The sequence below is a fragment of the Uloborus diversus genome, chromosome 4 (assembly GCF_026930045.1).
Source record: "Uloborus diversus isolate 005 chromosome 4, Udiv.v.3.1, whole genome shotgun sequence".
NCBI lineage: Eukaryota > Metazoa > Arthropoda > Arachnida > Araneae > Uloboridae > Uloborus > Uloborus diversus.
In genome coordinates, this window is record NC_072734.1 from 7,391,611 (window position 1) to 7,411,695 (window position 20,085).

A 20,085-nucleotide genomic window follows, 5' to 3' on the forward strand; every position below is an offset into this window, starting at 1 on the left:
CCATCTTGTTGATGGTTTCACAAGGGCGCTTAGTATTTGCTGTGCTAGCTGCAGCTTTAGGTTCCTCATTTCAACATGGATATAATACCGGAGTTGCCAACGCACCACAAGAAGTAAGTTCGATTCGTTTAGTTATTTATTTGTTTTAAATTACTTTGGACTCATAATTATTTTCATTAACTTTGCCTCCAAATGATCGTTTTCGCTGATATCTGTAAAGATTTTTTGTTATTGCATGCAAAGTATCCTATCATTCTATGCTTGCGTTCGACGAGCTCAACCGGTGGCTACCGGTTAACCGATCACGTGACAGCTACTGATCACGCGTTTGAATCAACCAATCAACAGCTTAAAATGGTAACCGGTGAAGTAACCGATAGATGATAGACCGCTTCGGTTAGTAACCGGTTACTCACCGGTCGACCGGTGTGGTTTGTCGAACGCAACCTATAAATGTGAGTGCAAAGTCTTCGGAATGATTAATTTAGGTTTTCAATAACAGCTGCTTACATGTAATTTGAGCATATATCAAACAGTCGAGCCTGCTTAACGGAACAGCCCATTTACGAAAAACAAGTCTTCTAACTAGCGGGATGTTCCAATATTCGGAATCAAAATGGCGCACATAAACGGTTTGGTACATTGAAAATGTATTATTACATTAACCGGGATATTCTTTTAACCTTTATTTGAAATAGTAACTCGATAGTAATAGAATTTCTGCTACCCGTATATTTGAAACGAAAATTGGCATTGTTGAATACCAATGTTTTTAAGACCCCGCCTTGTATTTATCTATAGCTACGAATATTCAATTGCTTCAGAGATTACGAACTCCTAATCTCACTGAGAATTTTGTAAGATTTTTGGTATCCGTTGTCAATTCCGACCTCGCTTCCTGGTAAAAGCTAAATTTGATACATGTTGAGGACCACCCGCAACGGCTTCAAAGATGAATTTTATAAGGATAACGAACGAATTAACCGTTTTCATCCTTGCCCGTTAACCCGTCTGGGATAAACTTGAAAAACCAGCGTTCTGTTGATCAACAACAGCGTTGTGTCTGAATTCTATGTGGGCTGTGGGGATGTTTACTATTATGCAGCGCGTATTTAGGAGTAAGTCTATCAAAAACTGATGATTCATAGTGGAACAAGTTCTTCAATGGTGGCTGTGGGGATGTTTGCTGTTATGCAGGGCGTATTTAGGAGTAAAAGTCTATCAAAAACTGATGATTCATAGTGGAACAAGTACTTCAATGGCGACTGATTAAGTATGAAGCACGAAAAAGTACAGGAGACCCATTCGCAAACAGAAGGGAGGACGATGTTTAACGCATAGTTGCGGTGTTGAACTCAGATCAACAATTGAAATTGGTCGAATGATTATTACTAGTATTAATGATTGTTCAAACCATCATTACCATGGATTTTCTGAGAAGGAAAATGTGTGCCATCCTGCCTTAATTCGAATCACACCAACCACCCTTAGCTCTCGTGGACATCTCGTTGCAAAACTAAATTGACCCCGAAACATGCTACGTTGTATTTTTCTGTGACTTCAATATTTTTTTCCGAACTTTACTTAATTGCTTCATATATAATCTCTGTATATTCGTGTCCTTATGGCTTTTCTCTTTTCAGCTCATTGAACGATTCATCAACGAAAGTTACGTCCACCAGGTGGGTACACCTCCCAGTACGGTCATCGTGAAAACTATCTTCTCGATTGTGGTGTCCATCTTCAGCGTGGGAGGGATGGTGGGCGGCCTCTTCACCGCCGTACTGGCGAACAAACTGGGCCGCAAGGGGGCTCTGTTGGTCAACAATGCATTGGTATTCCTTGCGGCAATCATGATGGGACTGGCCGACTTGGCCGGCTCGTATATAATGCTGATCTTTGGGCGATTCGTCATCGGAGTCAATTCTGGTAAACGCACACTTTAAACTAATGATTTTGAAATATATTATTATCTGTCCAATGTTTTGGCGACTGTTTTCCTATTTGTTGCCAACATGAACATTGGTGATCTTATGTGATACGATAAATTTACTACATAACATACATTACTGGACAAAAGTACTACATGATTAAGGTGAAAAAACAACGAGTTGCGAGAGAACAACACAACCAAAAGTTGGTTCTCTCGCAACTTTTGGTTGTGTTGGTGAGCTTTTTGCACTGATGAAGAGGCTCCATTGTATCCTTGAAATAGCTATATGCTTTATTTTCTTCCAATATTTGTGCTTCATTTGTGTTGTTTTTTCACCTTAATCATATTGTAGCACAAAGCTTATATGATAATTTTTCATTTAAAAGTACTACATATTTGTAAGTTTGAGGAATTTAATATTTTCCAAAGGTAAGGGAAAAAAAAAACATTTTTTTTTTCATTTCAATTGATATTTTAAATGTCAGTGTACAACTCAGTTCAATGGTTTTTATGAACATTTGTCGGCTCAGTTCTTGAAAATGTATTTGTTACTGTTCTGTTTGTGAATCTACTTTAATTGTGTTCATGACTCTCCAACAGGCTTAAATGCTGGGCTTGCTCCCATGTACTTGAATGAAATATCTCCTGTTCACTTACGCGGAGCAATAGGCACGCTCTACCAACTAATCTTGGTGATCTCCATACTGATATCCCAAATATTAGGACTGAAACAGATTTTAGGCACCGAGGCCGGTTGGCCAATACTTTTTGGTAAGTTCTGTTTTGAAATGCACCTCTATTCCTTGTATAATGATGAAATTTCAAGTTTCTTTGGTTGGAATGCAGCTATAAGAGAAGTCATTCGAAAACGGTTGAATTCACTTCTCAAATACCTGTAATATTTTTTACAACGTTGAATTGCAATCGTCATAGATTTAAAAAACCATGGGCGCTCGTATGAGAGGGGGGAATCAGGGGCTCAAGCCCCCACCCCCCTTCTCTTTTAGAAATTAAAACTTCTTTGCTTTTAGTACTTTTTCCTTTACAAAAATGTAAAAATATTTCTTCTCCAAGTTATTAAAAATGTCAAATTTTAATAACTCTAATCAACTGAAAACGCGGTTTCCATGTGGAAAATATCTTGCAAACCCACAACGAAAGTATCTGAGCCCCCCCCCCCTCCCTTTAAATTTTTCACATGGGCGCCCATGTAAAAAGCCGTACATTACTAGAACTTTCCCTGCATAAAACCTGCGTTTAATTCTCCTTCAAAAAACCTGTACTGATGTCAGTAGGAAATTTTCTGACGTAGGAAATCTTCAGTAGGAAAAGTTCAAATTATCCTCGCAGTGACTGCATCTACCTGTCAAATACCTGCGTTGTTTTATGCGAAGTTAAATTACCCTCCTAAAACCTGTTCATTACCTGCATTGTCCCTGCATTAAACCTGTATCCGAGTTTTCCCTTCGAAAAACCTGCATTAACCTTCCTAAAACCTGTAGTTCAATACAGGTTTTATGCTGACATTTTTTCCTGAGAGTCTAGACTCGGGCAACCCACTTCATTTCATAAAAGTTTTTAAAGGCGTGTTAACCTTTTGACAACCATTCAAAAAGTTTATGAAACATTTTAAAGTGGGTGTTAACGTAGTGGCAACCATTCTAAAACGTTTATGAAACGTTTAAACGTTAGAAACGCTAAATTGGGAGGTACATTGGCACTTGGCGCTTTGTTTACTGTCCAACCACGGTTTGCATGGAATTTTCAAACGTCCAGATAAGACGAATCTATGTGAATAAGGGGGAAAAGTAAAAATTTGATGCGCGTATATTCCGCTCATTTGAATATGAGACTCTCTCTGCTTCTGCAAAAGCTGACATCGGTAAAAAATAATAGATTCGTCCATTTCCGGCTGTAAAACGGATGTTTGTCTTTCCATACAATCCGTGGTCGGACAGTACTTCCCATCTTGGAGAAAACAGAAAAATTGTGTTTGCACCACCACCGTATTTACTTACCTTGCTAAAATTTTTAATGAAATGCTATTTAATGACTTAGTGCATTAATTTGGTCGAATATTTTACATTTTAAAGATTTTTATTGGCTTAATTAATTTTTTTTGTGGAATATTTAGCATTTTAACATAATTTTAAATCTTGTTCAAAAGTGTTTTTTTTTCCTATCTTTTATTTAAAGAGGACTTGAAAACACAAAACAATGCGTGACTTAACAAATTAGTAGTTTTCATGCAACTTTAAACAAATATGGCGGCAAACGCTATAGCTGTTTTACAGTTGTACAATGTCGCTAACTATTATACAGGGTTAGCATTGAAGAATATCCCAGTAATAAAAATTTATCTATATACATAAATGGATACCTCTGTATGTATATCCGGGGTAAACTTCAAAACTACTGGACCGATTTTAACGATTTTTTCATCACAGATAGCTACATTATCAGGGAGTAACATAGACTATAATTTATTTCTAAAAACCTTAGTTTAAAAAAATTATGATGGAAAACAGTAAGTTTCATGTAATTTCCCCATTAAAGGATTAAATATAAAACCCATTGTTACAAAAATTCGTTGCCTTACAACAGCAATATTAATAGTAATCATAATGAAAATTTTGAATCAAGGCTTCTCTGGAGCAAGCATGGAAGTTATTGCTTTCTTAAGATTTTATCCTTATCTGTGCCAATAATCGATATCGGGACTAAGTAAAAAGACAATTTTATTTTGGCAACAGCTAGAAAATAGAAAGTGTTTGTTGTCTAAAATTTCACAGGCCTGCAAAATTCGGGTCATGAAAAAGTGATTGTAAGGTAATGAGGGGGATATTTCGATAATTAAGAATCTGGCGCGGTCGTCTTACTTTTGGCGTAAACTGGAAAACTGGTATTCTGGAAGAAAGAGTCGTTTCAAAATTTCTGTAAGTTTATCCCTTACAATCGAGTTTATGCATCAGACATACAATTGAAAATCTGTTACTAAATATATCTATTAATTTCAAAGAATTAAGATCATAGCAATAATTAATTACAACGATTCAATTATAAAGATAGGCAATTTTTTCAACTGGCGCTGTTTTTTTTTTTTTTTTTTTTTTTTTTTTTTTTTTTTTTTTTTTGCAACCAAAGCCTACGTAATAATGTTTCTTGGCTTTGGTAGAATTACGGTAACCGGGTCGCGTTGGCGTATTTTTTCAAAAGCTGCCAAATTTGGCACCTACTACTCAATGTAAACAAAGTAATACAATGTAAACAAAAGAAATCATCAAATGAGAGTTGACCCAAAGGCAAGGGGCGGAGCTTCGGATTGCTCAAACTATCACCTAGGTAACTACAACTGTTTATCAACCATTTTCTTTCTCTGATTGCAACCGTAAAGAAAAAAAAAGCATTAGAATTATTTTTTTCTTTTTGAAATATTGCAAAATATTGGGTTGTTCGGAAAGTAATTTCGTTTTTTCCCGTCAGAGGACTTAATTACGTTTTTTCGAAACCAACTTCACACTTAAGCCGCATAACCATTATATGTCTTGAGAGCTGATATTGCAAGGCTTGTGTGTGAAAAAGTTCTATTAATTCTACGCAGTAGTTTTTGGTTGGTGCCCTTTTAAATATGGAGAGCAATAAGCAGCATTTTCGTCATATTTTACTTTTTTACTTCAGAAAAGGTAAAAATGCTGTCCAAGCGAGAAAAAAATTGACGGATGTGTATGGAGAAGGCGTGTTAACAGTACGCCAGTGCCAGAACTGGTTTGCAAAATTTCGATCCGGCAATTTTGATGTCGAAGATGCACCACGATCTGGAAGGCCGGTCGAAGCTGACAAAGATGCGATAAAGGCATTAGTTGATGCAAATCGGCGAATAACCACACGAGAGATCGGTGAGAGATTAAATTTGTCGAATTTGACTGTTTATGGCCATTTGAAAGGCATGGGCTTAACCTCGAAGCTCGATGTGTGGGTGCCCCATGTCCTTACGGAGCGAAATTTGTGTCGTCGCGTTGACGCGTGTGATTCGCTCCTCAAACGTCAAGAAAATGATCCATTTTTGAAGCGGATTATTACTGGGGACGAAAAATGGGTTGTATACAACAATGTTAAGCGCAAGAGGTCATGGAGCAGAAAAGATGAACCGGCTCAAAGCGTGTCAAAAGCCAACATTCACCAAAAAAAGGTGATGCTCTCCGTTTGGTGGGATGTCAAAGGAATCGTTTTTTTTTTTTTTTTTTTTTTTTTTTTTTTTTTTTTTTTTTTTGAGTTTTTGCCGGACAATACAACGATTAATTCAGAAGTCTATTGTCATCAGCTGGACAAATTGAATGATTCACTTAAAGAGAAGAGGCCCGAATTAATCAACAGGAAGGGTGTAGTGTTCCACCAGGATAATGCGAGACCTCACACAAGTTTGGTCACTCGCCAAAAACTTTTACAGCTTGAATGGGACGTATTGCAACATCCACCATATTCTCCAGATCTGGCGCCTTCCGACTACCATTTGTTCCGGTCCCTGCAAAATTTTTTGGATGGCAAAACCTTTACCTCAAATGAAGATGTCAAAAACCACCTGAACCAGTTTTTTGCCAGCAAGGACCAAAACTTTTATGAGAGGGAATTATGTTACTGCCAGAAAGATGGCAAAAGGTGTTGGACCAGAATGGCCAATATATAATTTAATAAAATATTTATTCATTATACGAAAACTGTCTTTCATGTTCCCCAAAAAAAACGAAATGACTTTCCGAACAACCCAATACATAAAGAAGCAAATGAGTAAGCCTTTTTTTTCGTAGAACTATATTATTTTTCTCACTTTGAAATAAACTTTGCAGAAAAGAAAAATGAGAGGTAACTTTTTTCAAGATGTTAACTTAAACGTGGGAAGATAAAGCGCAGTATCTACAGAGATGAACATTTCAGACATAAAAAGAAACGTGTTTTGGATTCGATACTAACAATAGCGAAATGATGGAATTTGACTTTTTTGTTTTTTCAGTGGAAAGCAAGTAAGCAAGCTTGTACAAGAAAGCTAAAGTACAACTCATGACGAAAATTCGAAAAAAAAATTTAAATAAAAATTTGCCGATACTGCTCTTTACGTTCCCATTGCAGTAATATTGAACTCATTTTTTTTTCTGTAGAAAAATAAATAAAATATCATGATGTATGTGAATGAATCTTTCTATCAACATGTTTAATTTCCTAAAGAACATTAAAATGAAACATAAATTTTTACCGAAATTTAACAACAGTAAAAGTTGCATAGAACACGACATTAGACTGAAATAATGAAAAAAAAAAAAAAACCATTAAAAATACTTACTGTTTAATTAAGATTTAAAATGATCTACTAAAAAAGTTAAATCACTTCAAAATATCTATTCAGAGAATGTTATCATAACTAAAATTATAATTCTAACTTACTGAATAAGTGATTACGATAATTAATAAATTTTAAATTTAAGATGGAACAATAAAACATGAAGGAAATAACTTACTGCGAACATATTCCAAAAACGTATCCAAAAGGTATGAATAACTAATTTTTGAAGCTATATTTTAAAAGAGTTAAAAGTGACAAACATTTCGTGATGTAAAATTTAATAAAATGTTTCGAAGATCTAAAAATTGTAAAACACAATATGTTGCGAATTTTCAGACAAAAAACACATTTGAGAAAATTTAAACCATTATTCTACGGAATTTAAAAAAAAGGAAGGATTTATTGGACAAATAAATTACAATTTTGTAAAGTTAAATTCTGAAATGGCTGATTGGCCAAACGAATAGCAAATCAGCTTTGGTGTAGGGTTACCAAAATTGCTCCGTCGCCAAGGTAAGGTAGCGGGTTGCCAGAATGAAATATTTATCGCCGCGACCCGGTTACCGTAATTCTACCTTGGCTTTCACCATTTAACTAAAATATCGCCATTAAAAGAATCTTTAAAACTTTTGTTAAAATGTATAATAACCCGTTAATTAAATTAGGCAAATATATTAACAGCATAAAAACTTCCATTAGTTGGTCTTTGTGGACAATTTCAAACATTTGTCAAATATTACTACTTATTTCGGAAACATTTCGGATGAAAATGTTTAGCATCATTTTATGGTCAGCGAAAATATCTCAGTATTTGGCGACAATATCTCATTGACGAAAATTAGTAACAAACAGTTTTACAAAGTAGGAAGGGGGAGTATTATCCAAAGTATCCCAAAATGATTACTACAATTTTGGTAACATTTTAAATCGCACCAAGAACCCGCAATAATTGAAGTTTCCCAAAACAACTGAGGCAAGTATAGTGGGATTTCGGGTGGCTACATTTTTTAAAAACGTTTGTATTTCAAAAGCCATATAGAAAAAGTTTTAGATTATGTTCAAAAAAAACTGATAAATCTTTTTAAAGAAGTAAAATTTCATATTTTGAAAATTTTTCACATTTTTATATGTTTAAATGTCGTTCTTTATACTTACTGCTATTTTACTTTTATAAGTAAGGAAGAAGCTCGATTTTAAATCACATCAAAGCGGGGTGTTTTGAGTTTTTCAGTTGAAACAGAAAACGAATGAAAGTAGCGATTGTTTCTCACAATCTGACCCAGGCAACGCCGGGTATTTTTGCTAGTATTTCCATAGACTAATAATAAGAGTAGACCGAGCTATAGCAACCCTTTTGCTGCTCACAAACCAAACCATGTGACTGGTATGTGTCCTAACAACGACAGGTGTTGATCGTAGCAGACGACGTCTTCCATATCGTTTCCAAATCATGTTTCCCAAGCGTTAAGAGTTTAATTTCTTATTCAGAACACCGAAGTGCAAGAAAAATGGTTCACTATTTGTATGCATTTCCTTGCAAAGAAAAATATGTAAAAGGATTAGCTTAACATTTCACAGGTACGCAGCATTATTAATATTATATTTTGTTTAATTTCCTGCAATTTTTCTTTTTCGAGCCGCGTTTATAACTATTTCTATTAAATATTAAGAAATATCAGTGAAACACATAGGAATACATTTTATACACTATCTTGCTAACTTCTGGAAGTCTTTTTATCCTCAGAGAAGTGAAATGCACTTTGAAAAGGTTTGAAAGTGTTAGCAAGTTCGTCTTAATGTTGGCGACAATTTTTCCCGCCAATTTGAAAGATCCCCTTTTAAGCTAAAAACAATCTTTATTTTTAGTTCTCTATTTTATGCACACATATTGTCTTTAAATAATTCGTATTTCTGTGTTGAAATTTAAAAATTTACGAGATTGTCAAATTTGATCCCTATTTATTTGTGGGGACATCCGTTTAATAATGTACTGACGTTATTTAGACAGTTCGAAACACCAAACTCGTTTTGAGAAAACAACTTATTGTTATTATATTGATTTAAGAAAGAAAAGTGGGAAAATAATTCGATGCTTAGTTTACTACAGTGGCGGATTTCTCAGTTGGCTACTATCTAGTATAGCTTACGGTGGACAACTTCCGCAGCCAGCAATTTTCGAAATTCAAACTTCCTTCGGCATTTATTAGAAACGTAGTACCCCCTAATTTCTTTCACTATTGCAAGAACTGCAGTATAGGCAGTATGTTTCAGCATAACATAGACGGCAATTTGTTTCAGCATGTTTGCGACGAAAACTTTTAGCTAACACATAACATTACACTTAAAATGATCAGTTCCAATTGAAATAAAAGTTACTGAAAACTGTTAACTAAAACGAATTATTAATGCCCAAATAATTCATAACTAAAAGAAAACCAGTTCAATCTCTGCACCGGGGAAAAGAAAAAAAAAACTAATGAAAATCGATTCCGTCTTAAAATAAGAGTGCCAAACTACAGATAATACTGTCATCTAGCAACTATGCTGCCAAAAATTTCGTCGAGCTCCGCACCAGTCACATGATACATCTGAGAACCAATTTTCATCATCAGCAAGAATAAGAAAGCTCGGTCTACTAGACTGAGCTATGGCAACCCTTTTGCTGCTCATAAACAAAACCATGTGACTGGTGGATATCCTAGCAAACAGCGGAGGCCCGCGAGAAATAAAATAAATAGAATTGATGGAACACGGAGAATGATCTTTTATGGAGTCCGATTTGTAAATTTGTTATTTTAAGTTGTAAATATTTTGTTAATATAGTGATTTTTTCGTTTAGATAGTATTGTGCATTTTCTTTAGTCAATTTCAATAACTCTCTAAGCAATTAAAGATGCAAGCGCCCAAAAAGAATCGTCAAACGGTAAGATTTTACCTACAATTTCAATTTAAGATACCGATTAGTACATTTTTGCGTTAACACAAAACGTTTACGCCATTACGTTCACGCCAACGCTGACGTAGCAGTTCCAAATGAAATAAAAGTTACTGAAAACTGTGATCAAAAAGTAATTACTAATGTCAAAATAATGCATAACTAAAAGAAAAACAGTTCAATCTCTGCACCTGGAAAAAAAATGATAATGAAGTCGAGTACCAAACTATAGATAATGTTGCCATCTAGCAACCATGTTGCCAAAGTTTTCGCCAAGCCTCCCACCAGTCACATGATGTATCCATGAACCATTTTTTTTTCATCAGCAAGTCTGGGAAAGCTCGGTTTATTCTTATTGTTATTCTATGGTCTACTCTTATTATTAGTCTATGAGTATTTCATAAACTATTACACTAATACCAAATGCATAAAAATGAAGATAAACTGTCCAAGGTTTTTTGAAAATTCGTAACTACTTAAGCGTTCACATTCCGCACCAGCGCAGCCAGATATTCCTTCTGGAGGGGATTTTTGGTCACAATAGTCCTTACACGTGTATTAAATACGGTATTAGGACTGGTAACAATGTTAAAATCAAGACCTGGGGGGGGGGGTAGTTTTGATCTAGAAGTATTTACGATTTCTCTCACACAAAAGTTTTCAAGAACAGTGAAACATTCCATTGTTTCAAAATTTGCAGTAGCTTTGTGCATTACTCAGCCGACAATATTCTTACGGATCCGGTACGACTTCCAACTTTCTTGAAAGGACGACACAGTTCTTGAGAAAACACAGGAGATTTATTTACACTATTTACAGGAAAGATCGTCAACAACTGCTAAATTAATCATCAGCAATTAAGCAAATATCACTCAACACCGTCAACGCAACGGTTACACACGTATTTACATCCAAATACGTAAAACAACACAGCGAAATGCCTCGCAATAAACAGAGCTAATACACTCTCAGTACAAATTCTCAATCGAGACTGTCTTTTTATCATGCGGGACGGCTATTTATAGACATCGAAAGAGAAATCTCAAATATTCCATAAGATTCCCGAAAATCGTAGACCGTTATTTTATTTTTTTCCATTCACAAATTTTATCATTCAGAAATGAGGGGACCGTATACTTCGGCCGAATGTACAGGGGGCTGTATATTCATTACAAGAAACTATTTACAGGTTACGTTGCTACAATAATTTTAGATGAAAGATAATTTAATAAACGCCAAATTTAGCTAAATTACGACAAATTAATCATAAAAATAATTACTATCTACAGAATTTGTAACAATATAAATTGTTATAGCGGCGTTGAGTTACCTCAGATAATGAAAATCTTCTTTTCAGCCCTTATTTGCGTACCTGCTGTGATGATGTTAGCTACGTTGCCTTTTTGCCCTGAAACGCCAAAATTTATTTACATGAACAAAGGAAATGAGGAACGGGCGAGAGAAGGTCAGTAAAAGAATGACACTTCAGTGTTACCTACCGATTTTTTTTTCCAATACAGTGAAACTCAGGGTAACTTCGACACCCAATTTTCCTGTTTGTCACCAATTTCCCCGTTTACGTTAATGCAGTGGCGTACCTAGCAAGGCTGACAATCGGGGCGGTTTTCTGTGGTGTCATACCCCCCTCCCTCCTTCCCCACAAAGCAAAAGAAAAAAAATTAATTTGAATTTTGACCTCTTGAATTCAAATTATGTTTTTCGCAATCACGAGTATTTGTGTGTATGTAGGCGTGTATGTTTATGTGTTTATGGGGGGTATGTGTGTTTGTGTGTAGGGGGTATGTGTATGTGTGTGTAGGCATGTGTGTTCGTGTCTGTGTGCAGGTATGAGTGTGTGGGTAGTTGTGTGTATGTGTAGGTGTATGTGTATGTGTAGGTTTCTGTATGTATGTGTACGTGTCTGTATGTAGGCGTGTGTGTATGTGTTTGAGTGTGTGTATGTTTTTGTGTGCGTGTATGTGTGTGTAGGTGTATGCATGTGTGTGTTGTGTGTATATGTTTCGGTGTGTATACGTGCGTGTATGTATGCGTGTAAGTGTAGGATATGGAAGCAACCTGGAGACGGTTTTCGCTAGAGGAGCAGCATCGTGAGGAGCTGGTCGACGGTGGTGCTGCAGAGGGTGCTGGTGGGAAAAGAAAATCATAGAAACGCCAAAAACAGTCAAATGGAAGCAATAAGCAATCGGGATTGCTCAAAAAAAAAGGTTTTAATGTTTTACGAAAACATAAAACTTATACAATTTTCAGAAACAACTACATTTGCGTTATTGCGAAATTTCAGATGGGTTAATGTTTAAGAAAGACAAATAAAAAACTATGAACGCTTTTTGTATAACTTGCCCTAGACGCATATGTTAGACCTAGACGCGTTGCGAGGTCTAAAAAGTAAGGGGGTATATGAAATTGAGGACCCCCTAATTATTTCAAACATGGCTCAAACACGGGGGAAACTAACAGGCTTCAGTTTTTTGGTTTTAGAGGAAGTCACTACTAGGTCTAAGTTTCGACAATATGAAACTAATCCTGGATATAACATTAACTCCATCATGTAGGGTGGGAGGTGAGGGGGTCCTGGGGGGCGCCCCACGGAAAATTTTCAAATTTGTAATCTTCAAAATGTATTTTAGCTTTAGATTTTTCAAAAACTTCGAATTCCACTTTGGGTGTTACCCCCCAGACGGGTGTGAACCGGGCTGCCCCCCCCCCTCCCCAGCCTCCCGCCCCCTAGCGAAGCTACTGATTAATGTTATTGGATCTATTGGCATGAAAATAAAGAAACATTCTCAAGGTATTTTATTGTTACCCGGAATTAAGAGATAATAATTTCAAAAACCATTTAAAATGACTGATTTACCTGGTTCGAAGTAGGGCAGCCCACTCAGGGCAGTGTATTTTCGAACCATGTAAGAAATGAGCGATAAAATTATTCATAGATATGTTTTAAAGAGCTGATGTATTTGGTGCAAGCTTATATCATCAGTTGAAATAGTCCGAATTTAAAAACTTATGTATTGGTCAACGCTGTTAGTATGCTTTTAAATTTATTAGAAAAATATCATTTTTCGAGTACAAAGTGCAAAATTTATTACTGAGTTTTCAAAAATGGAATTTTAAATTAAACTGGGGCCGTGGTAGCCTGATCGGTAAGGCATTGGACTCGGGGCCGGAGGGTCTCGGGTTCGATCCTCGCTGGTCGAAGACCCACCGTCGTCATTAAAGGGGACTGGGCGACGTTAAATATGCTCGTGGTCTCAATGTCCTCCAAGTGAAACGATACCTCTGGGGGGTGCTAGCACCAGGTAGCTATTAGCTCTTGGACTAGTTCTAAATTCTCATTAACTGTTCGATCCGGTGATGGTGCTGCCATCTATCGGTATATAAAAATAATGGAGGCAAGGCACTTAGTATGCAGTCCTCGACATAAATACAGTTGAAGTCAGTTGTGACTCTGAATAGGAATAGGAATAAATTAAACTGGAATGAAACTTTAAAGATCAATCAGACTGTGTTCAAAAAATATTAATCTTGCAGTGTCTTTTATAAAAAAAAAAAGGTATTAACAATACCAATAATCTCAAAATGTAGCCGCAAACAATTCTATTATGAACTGTGAGACAATTTGGACTAAATTTTTCTTATAATTTCAGAAAAATAAATTAATAAGGGCTGTTAGTTAAAAGTTTGTTGATCAAGTGAAAGTTCTTGACTCGTAATATTTGTTAAGCAAAAATATTTTTTCGAATTTCTTTTTTAACTTGTGCTTTTATTTATTAATTTTTTTTTATGAAGTTTACGTTCTACATGTGGGACAAATTTGCGGACATCAGCTAAGGGTTCTTGATTCTAGCAATATGTCCTTCGAATTCGTTGTTGCAAATTTATTAAAACTATACTTTGCTTTCCTACTAGCTGTTTTTTAGGGTTAGTTTCAAAAAGAAAGAAATAGTAGGCCATTCCACAGGAGATAAGACATTTTGTTCCACGTGACACACTACATTTCAAGTTGAATTTTATGTTAAAAAATGAAATAAACTTTTTTTTCTTAAGAAACCACACTACCACGTGTGATTTCTTAGACAAAAAAAAAATTTGCTTGTTTCACGGTTTGAAATTAATTTTAAATACGTCAAACGTTAGGGACAAAATGTTTGCTTTTTCGCGGAATGACTAAAAATGTATTTTGGTCGAAACGTATAACGGAAACATCAGTAATGTACCAAGACCTACATATCTGAAAATATAGCTGTATTATACATTAACAAGCAGTTCTGTCTAGAACTAGACGAGCCTACTTTCCCGTATACCCATACTACTTTCTAGTACCTGATCAATATTCTCAAAAATAGCTAAAATCGCAAATTTTTTCAAATATATTTTTAAAATAAAAAAGCTGATTTCTAGGAATAAAACAAACAAAGCAGCTAATACACTTTTTCCATTAAAAAAATCTTTCACAGCTTTCAAAACGAAAAATAATAATTCAAATTAATAAGCTCATTAAAATAAATACATCATAAAAAAAATCGTTTCTTTTTCCCCTGTTGCCCAAAACAATTTTTTAAATGAATTAATGCACTTACCGAAATAAATAAAAACAATAAAACGCCAACTTAAAGAAATAATTTTCACTGTCAAAAAAAAAAAAAAAATCGTCTGCGCATATCTTTATGTAGAAACATAAATGACTTCGAGTTTATTCACCGAAAACTGAATACCTAAATTAAAACTTTAGCGTAAAAATAAAAACAAGTCAGATCAACAATAATTACTTCACAGTCAAAACCATAGCTGTCGGAGTTGGAGTCAATCTCATTTTGGGGTAAAGGAGTCGGAGTCGAATATCTAAGAATCGGAGTCAGTCATTTGTCCTCCGTGTATAAATTTTTGCCAAAGCTACGCAGTCAGAGTCGAAGTCGAGGAGTCGAAGTCCGATTAACTATCTGGCACAGGAGTCGGAGTCAAGTGCCCCTAAATTATCGGAGTCGAAGTCTGGAGTTTGGCGTCAAGAGCTATTTCCAACAAAATTTGTTTGAAGTAAATCCGCCTTCAAGTACGGAATCTACATTGACTTTCAGTTTCCCCGTAGGCGCTAATGTTAAGGGATTTGAACTGTTCAAAATTGAACGGAAACTTGTTCAAATCAAAAAGATATTTTATATACAAGTTTTTCATCAAACGCTTTTTCCTACAAAGTTTGTTTGAAGCAAATTCGCCTCACAGTTCGGAAATGCCTTGAATTTCCCCGTAGGCGCTAATGTTAAGTTTTATTGAACTGTTCAAAATTGAACAAAAAATAGTTCAAATCAAAGAGTGAAATATGGGAATGAGGTGTCCTCGCCGAGATCTTTCTAACAAAAAAATTTTTGTTCGAATCGGACTATTCATTCAAAAGTTATTAGGGGGGGGGGGGGACAGACAGACAGACCGACATTTTTTCCCATCTCAATACCCTACTTTCCAATTTTTAATTTTTCGATATTTCTTTAATTATTTTATTTATTTTTGATTTTTTTTTTTTTTTTTTTTTTTTTTTTTTTTTTTTTTTTGCGATATTTTTAAGATGCATTAAGCCTTCTTTCATGCTTTTTTTCTTCTTTCTCTGACTTTTACTGGGAAAGTAGCCTAAAAAAGCGATTGTATGAATCTTTGTATCTATGTATCTATGTATGATAAACGAGAAGGAACCGACCTTCGAACCAGGAATCGATAGATTCGTAATTTTTTGGGCTACGTGTTTGGCTATGTTGCATAATTATATGACATTAGCTAGCGGAGATTTGAAGACGTTTTTTTTTCCCCCTTCGTTAGTCCTCCGAAATTACTGGTACATAGTTCGTTTTGCCTTTCAACTTTTCCACTTCTCCCGTCATTTCGTTTCAAAGCCATATAAAGCGCGTTTTTTGAACGATTTTGAATTACCTCGTCCTTTCCGTTTGGGGAAAAAGACCAGCCGAGACCTTGAATCACTTCAGCGAAAATGGGTCAAGTTAGAGGCATACGCGTCGAAAATTAGTGTACTGTCCATTAAATATTCTGCCGCCGTAGGTGGTAAGGGGGGGTGCAAATTCCCCATGCAGCGCCGAAAATTAATGTACTGTCCATTAATTATTAGGCCGCCGCAGACAGCGAGAAAGAGTGAAGCTCCCAAAGTACACCGCCAAAAGTGGTGTACACCAACTTGCCGCAAGCGAATTACACGAACCGCCTTGGGCGTCTAATCTACTAGTCACCCTGGCTGTTACAATCTTCTCTTATATAATTAAAAACTGAGCGTATCTATCTATGTCCAAGTTTCTTCTCCCGAACGACAGTGAACTGACCATCGAACCAGGTATCGATGGATTCGTAATCTTCCCGTCTTCATGTTTGGCTATTTAACTTAATCCTCCGATAATAATTAGCGGAGATATCAACTAAAAACTATTAATTCGCAACTCCAGAGCTCGACTACGCTACCTTGGGGTGATTAACAATACTAAAGAAAAAGGTAAAACATTCCATTCCACGCGTTTTCTTCGGGGTAAATTACAGGCTTCAGACAATTTGTGGTGCAATCTAATTTTAGAAGAATAGAAAAGAAAGCTTCCCACAAACACGATGAAAAATTACTGTCATTCACTAAGCGTAAAAGCAAGTTATAAGTTACGGCATGCATTTGTTTTACCTTTTTCATCCGCCATTAGACAGTGACTGCAGCGCCCCCCATAGTTTACTGGAGTTGCGAATTATGACTCTTAGATTTCAAAATAAAATCCCTATTTTTCAAAGGCTTTCCTCCTTTCAAATTATTATTCAGTGCTTCATCTTAACTTTCCGAAACAATGCTTTTATTAAAATTTGTAGTTGTAGCGTGAAGAAAATCATTAAATGAAAGATTTATTGCCATTTTTTTTCTCCAATATAAACAAAAATTTTTGGTTTTTGTTCTGAGGCTTTTCCTGCAATCGGAGATTTTAAAATGCTTACTTTTTGGTTATTTTCCCGCAATTTGCCGCAAAATTTTACTGATTTTTTTTTTTTGTTCAAGCCTGATTATTGAACACGCGTCACTAGACATAACTATTATTTTCGAGGTGCACCGTGCAAAGCCGGGCGACGCAGCTAGTTATTACACAACGACTGACTGACTATACGGCTTAATTGTTTTCAGCTTTGGAATGGCTTCGTGGAACTCATGAAATCGACAAAGAAATGGATTTGATGAAGTTGGAATTTCAAGAACTTCAGTCTGTTCCAAAGGTAGTTTCACGTACTATCGTTTTCATGGTTTTTGCACTTGAGGGTAAAAAATGATCTGTCTTTCAATATTTCAGGTTGAATTCTCACACTTCTTTAGAATAAAGTCTTTGTTCAGACCATTTCTCATATCCAACGTAGTGATGTTTTCGCAGCAGCTGTCGGGAATCAACGTGGTGAGTTAAAAGCAAACTTTCGTTCCGTACGTGCATTTTTATACCCGCTTAAGGGGGTCCGGGACACATTTTGAATTTTGTTTTTAATATACTTTAGAGTTTTGAAATTTTTTGCACTGATTCACCATTTATTTAATAAGCAAAATCATAACATAAATATGAAAAAAAAAATTTTTTATTTAAATTTAATTAGTTTTTTTTTTTAAATGGGGTTGCTTTAAATTGCTATAACTCAAAATATTCTTGATAAATTTTCAATTTTTTTTTAAATAAATTACGCACAAATATCTAAGCTTTAATTTTTATCCGGCGATTTTAAAAATATTGATTCAATAAAAAATAAAAAATATTTGAAGAAAAATTTCGAAAATTTCAAAGATATTTTAAAAAAAAGAAAAAAAAAATCATAATTTTTGCAGTAAACGTTTTTTTCAAATTCGCAAATAAAAATTTAAGTAAACTGTTTGAAAAACATATGCTCCAAGTTTCATTACTTTATCTTCATTGCTTCTTGACTTGTAAGAGTTTGAATGCAAGAAATCGGGAAAAATTGCATCATGGAGAAAAACGCGTTTTAAGTTTAAAAGTTAAGTACACATTAGTTAGGTGCATGCAACAAAAATAATTATATCTTTCGTTCTATTTAAGATAGAAACAAGATTCAAACGTCCTTTTAAGCAGAAAAAAATGGAGTAATTTTTCACATAATAAAAAAAAATTGCAAAATTTGACGATTTTCGTGTCCCGGACCCTTAAATGTTGAAATGCACTCAACTGTGCGTAAATGGTAAAGGCAAATAGTCATTGTGGAAATAGATAATATAATCCTCATCATCATATGATTTCGGTTGATAATCTGTAGTTATTCTTCCCAAATACCGTAGCAGTAAAGGGACAGCCCTCCTAAAAATACTGTTAAGGGTTCCGGTGCCGCTTCAACTTTCTTGAAAGGACGACACAGTTCTTGCGAAAAACATAGGAAATTTATTTACACTATGTACAGGAAAGATCGTCAACAACTGCTAAATTAATCATCACCAATTAAGCAAATATCACACCACACCGTAAACTCAACGGTTACACATGTATTTACATCCAAATACTAAAAACAACACAGCGAAATGCCTCGCAATAAACAGAGCTAATACACTCTCAGTACAAATTCTCAATAGAGACTCACTTTTTATCATGCGGGCGGCTATTTATAGACATCGAAGAGTTTCCACAATATTCCAAAAGATTCCAGAAAATCGTAGACCGTTATTTTATTTCTTTCCCCTCACAAATTTTATCATTCAGAAATGAGGGGACCGTATACTTCAGCCGAATGTACGGGGGCTGTATATTCATTACAAGATACTATTTACAGGTTACGTTACTACAATAATTTTAGATGAAAGATAATTTAATAAACGCCAAATTTAGCTAGATTACGACAAATTAATCATAAAAATAATTACTATTTACAGAATTTGAAACAATACTTTTAGGGAGTCATCTTTCCCAAAGTGTTTTGCTCAGATATAATGCATTGAATTTTCGTATTAAGGGAAGGGCATAATTTTCATACCGCCCTTCAATCCACTCCTCAAAATGTGAGTGCATTAACAAAGAATACGTAAAGATGTAACAAAGATACATCCAGTTAACACTTAGAGCTGAAAATCGGAAAAGGAAAGCTAGAAAGAGTGGCCAGCTGAGGCGATTCTATCTGGATCACTCTACGAGGGTTTGAAGCGCTTGTTTTGTAGGAATTGGCAAGCGACCAGTTAACACGAATTTATCTGACTGAGGGGGAAAGCGAAAAATATGACCCGCCTGCTTTGTTTATTTCAATGATGCTTCTGTTTAAAGCCTTGGTTTCCTAGAAGCAAACACGCCGATCGTCTGCGTCGCTCCACGCCGAGATGAAAACTTGATTCTTCTGCGCATGCGCGCCCGAGCTAAATCGCCGTTGTGAATGGCCAAGCCGGAATCCACTTGACTTTGATTTCAGCGTCACGGCGAGGAGCGACGTCGAAGATCGGCGATTCGATTCTAGGAAACCAATGCTTAACTAGAAAATCGCCCGTCAAGATATGACGGGTGAAAATTGCTCCTACATTTGATCGAAGCAATTACCTGTTTGGTGATATTTTGATGGTTGAAATTTTAACCCTAACTGCAGTGGAATAACCCTAAGCTCCAGTAGGTAGCGTTCCTCGTTGACCATTTTTTCGTTTTTTCATTCCAATGAAATGACACAGACTTACCAGTAAAACTGTAAAGTTTACAGCTTCATGAAAACCAAGCATTTCCATGTATGTTAAACATTATCAAAGCATATTATCAAATAATCATGTCGTCGCCCGAGTTTCGTTGTTGATGACGTCAGGAGCGTTACTCGATCTTCCGCTATTATATATCTGAGGATTAAGAGGCAAATACAGATCTGTAACGGCATACTAGC

The 20,085-nt window shown here is 35.5% G+C and overlaps 1 protein-coding gene across 1 annotated transcript in view; it reads left to right on the forward strand.

Moving 5' to 3' along the window:
• Positions 1-20,085, forward strand: part of LOC129219793 (solute carrier family 2, facilitated glucose transporter member 1-like) — a 57,488-nt gene continuing 37,403 nt past the window's right edge. The window contains exons 1-6 of the mRNA XM_054854095.1: positions 1-113; positions 1,644-1,929; positions 2,534-2,704; positions 11,561-11,668; positions 17,375-17,463; positions 17,538-17,636. Coding sequence (XP_054710070.1) covers positions 12-113; positions 1,644-1,929; positions 2,534-2,704; positions 11,561-11,668; positions 17,375-17,463; positions 17,538-17,636 — 855 coding nt within the window. The 5' untranslated portion in view covers positions 1-11. The remainder of the gene's footprint in view (positions 114-1,643; positions 1,930-2,533; positions 2,705-11,560; positions 11,669-17,374; positions 17,464-17,537; positions 17,637-20,085) is intronic.